At 46.2% G+C, this 8,575-nt stretch overlaps 1 protein-coding gene, 1 long non-coding RNA gene and 4 other non-coding genes across 9 annotated transcripts in view; 5 read left to right on the forward strand and 1 right to left on the reverse strand.

Moving 5' to 3' along the window:
- Positions 1-1,895: 1,895 nt before the first annotated feature.
- Positions 1,896-4,339, forward strand: LOC110293024. 3 transcript variants are annotated; one of them, XR_002377771.2, is made up of 5 exons: positions 1,896-2,198; positions 3,121-3,188; positions 3,436-3,500; positions 3,750-3,803; positions 4,152-4,339. It is a non-coding gene; the product is annotated as an uncharacterized LOC110293024 (long non-coding RNA). The 3 variants fall into 3 exon arrangements; XR_002377770.2 differs by having other exon boundaries at positions 1,896-2,164; XR_003836406.1 differs by having other exon boundaries at positions 1,896-3,188.
- On the forward strand, positions 2,720-2,854 carry LOC115030961. Its single transcript, XR_003836555.1, has one exon. It is a non-coding gene; the product is annotated as a small nucleolar RNA SNORA16B/SNORA16A family (small nucleolar RNA).
- On the forward strand, positions 3,226-3,354 carry LOC115030969. Its single transcript, XR_003836563.1, has one exon. It is a non-coding gene; the product is annotated as a small nucleolar RNA SNORA44 (small nucleolar RNA).
- Positions 3,527-3,656, forward strand: LOC115030971. Its single transcript, XR_003836565.1, has one exon. It is a non-coding gene; the product is annotated as a small nucleolar RNA SNORA61 (small nucleolar RNA).
- Positions 4,009-4,082, forward strand: LOC115031043. The gene has a single exon (XR_003836621.1). It is a non-coding gene; the product is annotated as a small nucleolar RNA SNORD99 (small nucleolar RNA).
- Positions 4,340-4,966: 627 nt separating the features above from the next.
- The window catches only part of Trnau1ap (tRNA selenocysteine 1 associated protein 1), an 18,175-nt gene continuing 14,566 nt past the window's right edge, over positions 4,967-8,575 (reverse strand). For both annotated transcript variants that reach the window (XM_021160488.2, XM_021160490.2), the window contains 3 exons: positions 7,449-7,611; positions 7,234-7,267; positions 4,967-5,209 (listed from right to left, as the gene is read on the reverse strand). In XM_021160488.2, the coding sequence (XP_021016147.1) occupies positions 5,073-5,209; positions 7,234-7,267; positions 7,449-7,611 (334 nt within the window). In that variant the 3' untranslated portion in view covers positions 4,967-5,072. The remainder of the gene's footprint in view (positions 5,210-7,233; positions 7,268-7,448; positions 7,612-8,575) is intronic.

An 8,575-nucleotide genomic window follows, 5' to 3' on the forward strand; every position in this document is an offset into this window, starting at 1 on the left:
AAAAAAAAAAAAAGGCAAGGCAAGGCGGTATAGTGCAGGTCTTTAATCCAAGCACTCAGGAGGAGGAAGCAGGTCAAGGCCAGCCTAGTCTGTATAGTGAAACCCTGTCTCAAAAAACAAGCTCCCTAAACTACCACTCCCGGCTTGCTGGGGGAGGGGAGAAGGGGTGGTAGGATCCAAATTGTGGTCTTCATGTTTGTGCAGCAAATGCTTTTAACCTCTAAGACACCTCTCCAGCCTGAAACCTATTTTTTCTCCTTCCTTCTTTCCTTCCTTCCTTCCTTTCTTTCTTTCTTTCTTTCTTTCTTTCTTTCTTTCTTTCCTTTTTTAAAAGATTTATTTATTTATTTATTTATTTATTTTACGAATACATTGTAGTTGTCTTCAGACACATTGCAGATGGTTGTGAACCACCATGTGGTTCCTGGGAACTGAACTCAGGACCTGTGTAAGAGCAGTCAGTGCTCTTAACTGTTGAGCCATCTCTCCCGCCTGGAAACCTATTTTTTCAGGTGTATGTAGGAGCTAAGGGGAATAGCTTGGGAGCAGCATGTGGTAAGTCCAATGACATCCTCCCTAACATTGGGGAAGGAAAGAAACTGGACCTGGCAGGATGCTTGTAATTCTAGCTACTTGAGAGGCTGAGGTCTGCCTGGACAAACTTGTGAAATACTGTGTAAAATAAAAACAAAAAACAAAACAAAGGAAACGTCCCTGGGTGTGGTGGTGCATGCCTTTAATCCCAGAACTCGGGAGGCAGAGGCAGGCGAATTTCTGAGTTTGAGTCCAGCCTGGTCTACAGAGTGAGTTCCAGGACAGCCAGGGCTATATAGAGAAACCCTGTCTCGAAAAACCAAAAAAAAGAAAAAAAAAAGAAAATGTCACCTCTCCACTTTATACTGTAGACGTGGTACAACCAGCTAGCCCCCCCTCCCCCCATGACTTTCCTGTCATGAAAGACTGCAATCTGGAATTATAAGCCAAATAAACTATATTCCCCTATCAAAGAAAATAAAATAGGAAAAAAAAAAAAAAAAGGTGGACTGGAGAGATGGCTCAGTGGTTAAGAGCACTGACTGCTCTTACACAGGTCCTGAGTTCAATTCCCAGCAACCACATGGTGGTTCATAACCACCTGTAATTGGACATAATGCCCTCTTCAGTGTACTCATATACATAAAATAAATAAATAAATCTTTAAAAAGAAAAGAAAAAAGAACAAAATTTACAAATTTGTCACACAACAGAGTAGGTAATTGATCCTTGGCATCTAGGGTTTTTTCCTTTTCTGTTTTTTTCCTTTTTTTTTTTTTTTTTTTTTTTTGAAAGGGGCCCTAAAATCCCCCTGGGGCCCCTTATTTTTTTTTTCGGGGGGGGGGGAGGGGTGGTGGTGGTGGTGGTGGTTTCAAGACAGGGTTTCTCTGTACAGTCCTGGCTGGCTGGACCTCACTTTGTAGACCAGGCTGGCCTCGAACCTAGAAATCCGCCTGCCTCTGCCTCCAGAGTGCTGGGATTAAATGCGTACCCCACCACGCCTGGCTTTTGAGGGTCCTCCTTTAAGAAGATCTGCCAGCATCCTAGGCCATTCCGGGATGCTTCGAGCGAAAACTCCATTCTTTTTTCTTTTTTTTTTTAATTTGCAAAATATCTTTATTAAGCTCATCCAAATGTGGAAAACCCTTTCTAAGATCAGTGTTAATTCAAAGTCGCCCGGGAAGTTAATCCATAGGGATGGCAATTGGTCAAAGATTTGAGTTGAGCACTCTGGCCTGGGTCGAAGCCACTATCAGGGCCAGACCAGGAGCAGGAACCGGGCTGTGCTAAGAACTACATTTCCCAGAGGCGCCGTGCGTCGTCAGGTGGATGACGCAGACTCAGTGGAGGGCGCGAGAGTATATAAGCCTCGTGCAGGCCGTTCTCCGTCCTTTCTCGCTTCATCTGTGCCACTTCTCTGCATTCGGTATGGCGCCTTGTACTTCTATCCAACGTTGCCCGCTCCCCATCTTCCCTGCCCACCAGCTCACTGCCCTCGGTCCGCATCTCCGGATGTTTCGTGAGATATGGAGCCTGCCACCAGGGAACCGGATTTTTCCGTCTCGTCCATGGAAGCACGGGTGATGGCCGCATGCGCAGTGATAACTCAGCGACTCGCGCCTTTTGACCAGTGAGTGTTGTAGGCTTGGGGGTGACGGGATCTGGTAAGAGCATTTGTGCCTTGAGTGGATTACGTGCTTGGGGTGCAGTAACCTTATTAAGATGACGCCAACTGGAAAGCCTGTGACCATTGCCTCCGGGCGACCTTTCTGTGATCAATCTCGCTCCTCCAATGTTGGGTGGAATTTGGGTCCTACCACGTGCTAGGCGATCCCTATGTCAACCATAGTATTAAAGCTTTTTAAAAAAAAAAAGTCAGGATAATCGCCCCTGCAGAGTTGGGCGAGGCTTCTACAACCTCGGCGAGAAACGCTTTCTGATTGCAAAAAGCCGCCATTTTATACAGCTTACCCTGATGTCTACAGCGCCTTAAAAAGTGTTTGTAGGCGGTAGGGTCATTAATTTGAGACTGCTTTGGGTTATAAGCAGGAACCTGGCCCAATGTCTAAAGCTGCACGTATTAAACTAGGAGCCATTGGAGCCCACAGGATTGCCTTTTCAGGCAGTAGACGGTGGTGAGACAGGTGACTTGTGGGTTTGAGGTCCAGCAATTGCTATCGCTGTCTGTGGCCCTTATCGAAGCTGCAGCAGCTTCTACGTAGCTGCTGTGGTCAAAAAGTGGCCCAGAGAAATAATTTTCCTTGACGGTCGCAGTTCTGTTGACTGTAACTGATCTGCAACATTGTGGAAAATGACAGCTACACCTTACTGTTTCTCTGGAGTATGTAGGGATCTTTATTATTCAAAATGAACTGATGTAGCTGCCCGAGGCTATTATTATTGGGGGGTGGGGAGGGGATAGGAGGGAGACAGGTGAGTGAGCTCAATCTGATTTACAATTCAGGCTTGTATTGATCATCTATTGGTAAATAACAAGGCCTTGGTCACTGTCACAGTCCATATAAGGTAAGGACTGGGAATATGGAACAAGATTATTGTGGCTAATTCTGTTGCCATTCATCTTAGCTGTTGAGATGAAGATTGTGAGGAGGGAGACCAGAAGATAACAGACGAGGACACAGCAGAAGGGCCTGGTAAGGTCCCTTTAGTTGGATTACCTGGGGAGACCTGAGGCATGTTTCCAAGGGCTGTGGCTGCCTGTAGCCATGGGTTCTCCAACTGCATGCCAGAGTAATGGAGAGACTTTGACAGCCCAGGTCAGCACAGTGCCTGCAGCTGCCACTCATCTTTCCTATATATGTATATCAGGCCTGGAGTTGAGTGCTGTCTACCTGTGAGGCTATTGTTCTGTGGTATTCACAACAAATATTTCTTCTGCAGGTCACACTTGAGCTTATTTCTTGGAAGAGTCTGAGAAGACAGCCTGTCAGGCTCCTAACACCAAGGTAACTTTGCTGGCTAAGACAGCCTGACCCTCCGGTTTCCCTTTCCCATCGGATCTTGACACTGGTCTTGGTGGTCGTTAAGGAGGAAGAATACCCTGAAGCTGGCCTCACAGCGATGCAGTCTGCTGTAGAGCAGCAGGCCAGACTCAGACATATATGCCTGGGCTTTGTGAAGTGGGAAAACTTAAGAACTGGTCAGTGTTTCTGAATACTGGCTTACTTCCATGGTTTTTTTTTTTTTTTTTTAAGGGCCATGTAACCTGTGAAGCAGCCATTATACATGATTTGGTCTACACTTGCTGGGTAAGTTTAAGGATTGTTAACCCTTTTCCTAAGTAGTATAGCAGAAATTCAGGTTTGCACAGTGGCTAGCCAGCTATAAGCCACCTCCATAATTTATGTCTGGCCTGTGTACTGAACTAGTTAGCTGTTCACACCTGGGGCATGCTTGCCATGCTGGTTGGTTAGTATTTGTCCATTGAAGAACATTGCATGAGTACAATCAGACACTGGTCCATGATGAAACCCATTATCAGTGGACATCTATGGATGAGAAATGCGGATATGGGACTGAGACCAGTTCTTAGGAAAGCCTGAGTTGGGGGTTGAGTCTGAAGGTGGAACTAACATAGACTTGCACTTCCTTTTCAGAAAAAATCTACAAGAGGATCCGGAAGCTAGCCGACATTTTTGGCTAGTACATAGCCAGGCAGCCATTGGAATCAGAGCTGCAGACAGATTAAGGCCAGCCTGGCCTACATTGAGAAACCTCATTTTGGAAAAGTGGAATAATCTGTAAATTAACATGCAGTTGGTTCAATAAAGACTTTTGGAAAGTATCCTCTCTGTAATTGAATTTTAAGTGGCAGCTTGGTCTGCATTGTGAGTTCTAGGACTGTCACGTTCTACCATTGGCCAGCCAACCAATAGGTATTAATGGGGTTTGGAGGTTTTTTTTTTTTTTTTTGATGAGCACACCAGGATCAGGCAGGCATGGGAAGCTAAGGCCTGTTAACCTATGGTCATCATTCCTAATTAAAGCCACTAGTTGCTGAGCCAGAACTGCTAGGGTACTTTTAAATGTCATGTGACCCATCTGCTTATAGAATAACTATTAACTATGGCTTTTCTCTTTGGTTTTCTAAGGCTTTCTCTGTGTAGTCCTGGAGACCAGGCTTAACTCTGCTTGCTAAGCTATCTCTCCAGCCCTTTGAAATCCGCCTGCCTCCCAAGTGCTGGGATTAAAGGCTTGTGCCCCCACTGCCCACCATGGCTTCCAATACAGTTGAAGTAGCCCACTTCAAGGAAAAATTTTTTTTTTTTTGGTTTTTCGAGACAGGGTTTCTCTGTATAGCCCTGGCTGTCCTGGAACTCACTTTATAGACCAGGCTGGCCTCGAACTCAGAAATCCACCTGCCTCTGCCTCCCGAGTGCTGGGATTAAAGGCGTGCGCCACCACGCCTGGCTCAGGAAACAGTAATTTATTAAAACATTATAAATCACATCCAAAAAGATAGAAGCTTCACAATAGAAAATGGGTCATTGCTCTAGGCCTCTGTCTTCATGTCCTGCTTACATCATAGCTGGGATCTCTGAGGACACAGTGTCCAGGGGCTGCCAGTGACAGTCCATCAGAGCATCATACAGTTCCTCGCTCTGCTCCATGAACTCCTTGTTGGCTTCAGTCACATCCAGCTGTGGTGCTGGGTCTGCAGGAAAATGACAAGGTTAGGTAAGCTAAGACCAGTTTCAAGGAGGGTTCAGGCTTCCTAGGTCGGTGTCTGAGCAAGAGGAACATTGAGATTTGGAGCATGGCAGCTACTGTCCCTCCAATATTCAAAGCCATGCCTGTCTGGAGAGATGGAGTTAAGAGAACTGACTGCTCTTCTAGAGGTCCTGAGTTCAAATCCCAGAAACCACATGGTGGCTCACAACCATCTGTAATTGAATCTGATGCTCTCTTCTGGTGTGTTTGAAGTGAGCTACAGTGTATTCATAAATAAAAACCTAAAAAAAATGAAATATGGGCTTGGGAAACATTTAAGCTAATGAATATAAAGTGCCACCTGAAACGGGGGACCTAGTCCTCTCAGATCACAAATTTTCAAGGTATAGTGGCACCCATATAACTATTCCGTGGGTGGAGGCAGATGAATCATGAGTTTAATTACCAGACCTTTGGGTTTTGAGACAGGGTCTGTAGTCCTGGTGAATTTTGTTTTTTTGTTTTTCGAGAAAGGGTTTCTCTGTATAGCCCTTGCTGTCCTGGAACTAACTCTGTAGACCAGGGTGGCCTCAAACTCAGAAATCCGCCTGTGTCATGTCATCCCCCCCACCCCCCCAAGTGCTGAGATTAAAGGCGTGTGCCACCACTGCCCAGCCAGGTGAATCTTAAACTCAATCCTACATCAGCCTGGAGGGTTCTGAGGTGCTCTACCATGCTGAGTTTTACAAAGAGAAGTCCTCAGTGCAGTGTCTCTCGGGAGTCCTACTGTGTGGCCCTGTCTGCTCGCCAATGCTGGGTCTAAAGCCTGGTACGACCACACCACACTGAGTTGCTTTCCACCTCGATTTTCTGGCACTGTGTAGACAGACCAGGCTGGCCTCAGACTCAGAGATACCCCTCCCTGTCTTAGCTTGGCAGGCAGTGTGTTTAAAGGCTTGTACTGCCTACCACACCTGGTCTCTCTTTTGATACAAAGTCTCAGTGTGTAATCCAACTTGAACTCAAAGTCATCATTTTATCTCATTTTAAAGCTTATTAGCTGTGTTTTAGGGAAACTTGTGGCCGAATGTGGTGGCCCAGGCCTCCTGTAATCCAGCACTTGGAGGAGGAAGCAGGAGGAAGCAGGAGTTCAAGATCGTCTGTAGCTACAGTGAAAGTCACCCCAATATTCAAACCAAAACAAAGGCTGTGGGGTTAGGGTGATTCCTAGTGTATTTCAGTGTTTGTTTTTTTCTCTAAATTTTGAAGCCCATTGATTTTTCCTTGAGAACTATATGTTCCCCTGGAACTCACTGCACAGGCTGGCCTGGATGCTTATGCCAGCCTCCCAAATGCTAATCAAAAAAGATGTCATTTCAAAAATGTATAGTGGGATGTAGCTCAGTGTCAGAACTTCCCTAGCATAATAGGGGGCCTTAAGTTCTATGTCCAGTACTAAAAGAAAAAGCAATCTGAAAAATAGAAGACTATAAAGACACAAAATAAACCTTACAACTGGTAAAAAAGTAGGGGCTGGAGAGATGACTCAGTGGTTAAAAGCACTGGCTGCTCTTCCAGAGGTCCTGAGTTCAATTCCTAGTACCCACAGTGGCTCACAACTGCGTAAGTAACTCAAGTTCCAGAAGGTCCCTGACCCTCATACAGGCATACATGCAGGCAAAACACCAAAGCACACAAAATAAACAACAAATACAAAGTAACAGTGTTTCTGCTACAGAGACACTGGGTGGGCAGAGAGCAACACTTGGAAATAATGGGCTCCTGGGACAGTCACTCATCTCCTATCTCAGCAGATGGCTGCAATGGTGGGTGTGTCTACTCCCATTACAAGCACTCTCTGGGAGCAGAGGGAGGTGGATCAGAGTTCCAGAAGAGCCAGGGCCACATGGAGAATCTCTGTCTTGAAAAACAACAAAAAGCAAGCACATACATCCTTGGGTGTCCCTTAGCATCCAGCTGAGGGCTATGTCCCTGTGACAGCTGGCAGGGGCATGCAGGGACTCTTACCTTCCAGAGCATCATCCCCAACCTCTTCATATGTCTGTAAAGAGAGGATAGGATGGTGAGGAACTTGAGAAAATCTTGGCTGGCTTTGGACAAGTGGAACTGGGTCTCCCCAGCCCTCCCCACGTTCTCAAGGCTCACGCCCATGAACATATTTCTGTGTGGAATGATGGTCCCTGGAGGCACGGTGAGACCCGAGGGTTGCCAACCATGGTTACCTGCATGGTGCTCTGGGTGTAGCCATACTGGGGGTAGCTGTAGCTGTAGCTGCCTGTGTTCTGGTCATAGCCCCACTGGGCATAGTAGTTCTGGTACTGCTGGTAATACTGGTTGTAGCTGTAACTGTACATCTGGCTGTACTCCACTGGCTTTACCCGGCTCCTAACATGAAACAGAACAAGGAGTAAGAGGACATTTCCTTTGACCAAGGATTGTGCAGGTGCTCTGGGAGGGTCCACACCTATTGTCCTGCACACTCCCTATCCCATCCTTGCTATACAGATGGGGACACAGAACAGAGCGTTTTAAGTGATTGGTCCAAGTGACTAAGGAACAAACAGAACCCTAGGCAGTCTGCAAAACCCAGGCTCTTAAGATGAAGGCCTTTCCTGCTCAGCTGTCCACCTTGTCAGGCCCTTCCCCCCCACCCAAATCCTTTTCTATTTTTTTTTTTTTATTTTTGATTTTTTGATTTTTCGAGACAGGGTTTCTCTGTATAGTCCTGGCTGTCCTGGAACTCACTCTGTAGACCAGGCTGGCCTTGAATTCAGAAATTCACCTGCCTTTACCTCCCGAGTGCTGGGATTAAAGGCGTGCACCACCATGGCCGGCTTCTAAATCCTTTTTTTAAAAAAAGATTTGTTGGGCTGGAGATGGCTCAGTGGTTAAGAAAACTGCTCTTCCAGAGGTCCTGAGTTCAATTCCCAACAACCACATGATGGTTCACAACCATCTGTAATGGGATCTGATGCCCTCTTCTGGTGTGTCTGAGGGGAGTGACAGTGTACTCATATAAAATAAATAAATCTTTTTTTTAAGGGTTTTTTATGTAATTTACGTATATGGATGTTTTGCATTGGATCTCAGAGAGCTGTAAACTGTCATGTGGGTGCTCAAAACTGAACTCAGGGCCCCTAACAGTCAGTGCTCTTAACCGCTAAGCCATTTCTTCAACCTTCAATTCTCAAGGATCTTGGGAGATTCTTTCCTCCCCCCACCCCCTTTTTTTTGACAGTTGCAAAAACTCAGGAAAAAGCCGGGCGTGGTGGCGCACGCCTTTAATCCCAGCACTCGGGAGGCAGAGGCAGGTGGATTTCTGAGTTCGAGGCCAGCCTGGTCTACAAAG

This window comes from Mus caroli, chromosome 4 (assembly GCF_900094665.2).
Source record: "Mus caroli chromosome 4, CAROLI_EIJ_v1.1, whole genome shotgun sequence".
In the NCBI taxonomy this organism is placed as follows: domain Eukaryota; kingdom Metazoa; phylum Chordata; class Mammalia; order Rodentia; family Muridae; genus Mus; species Mus caroli.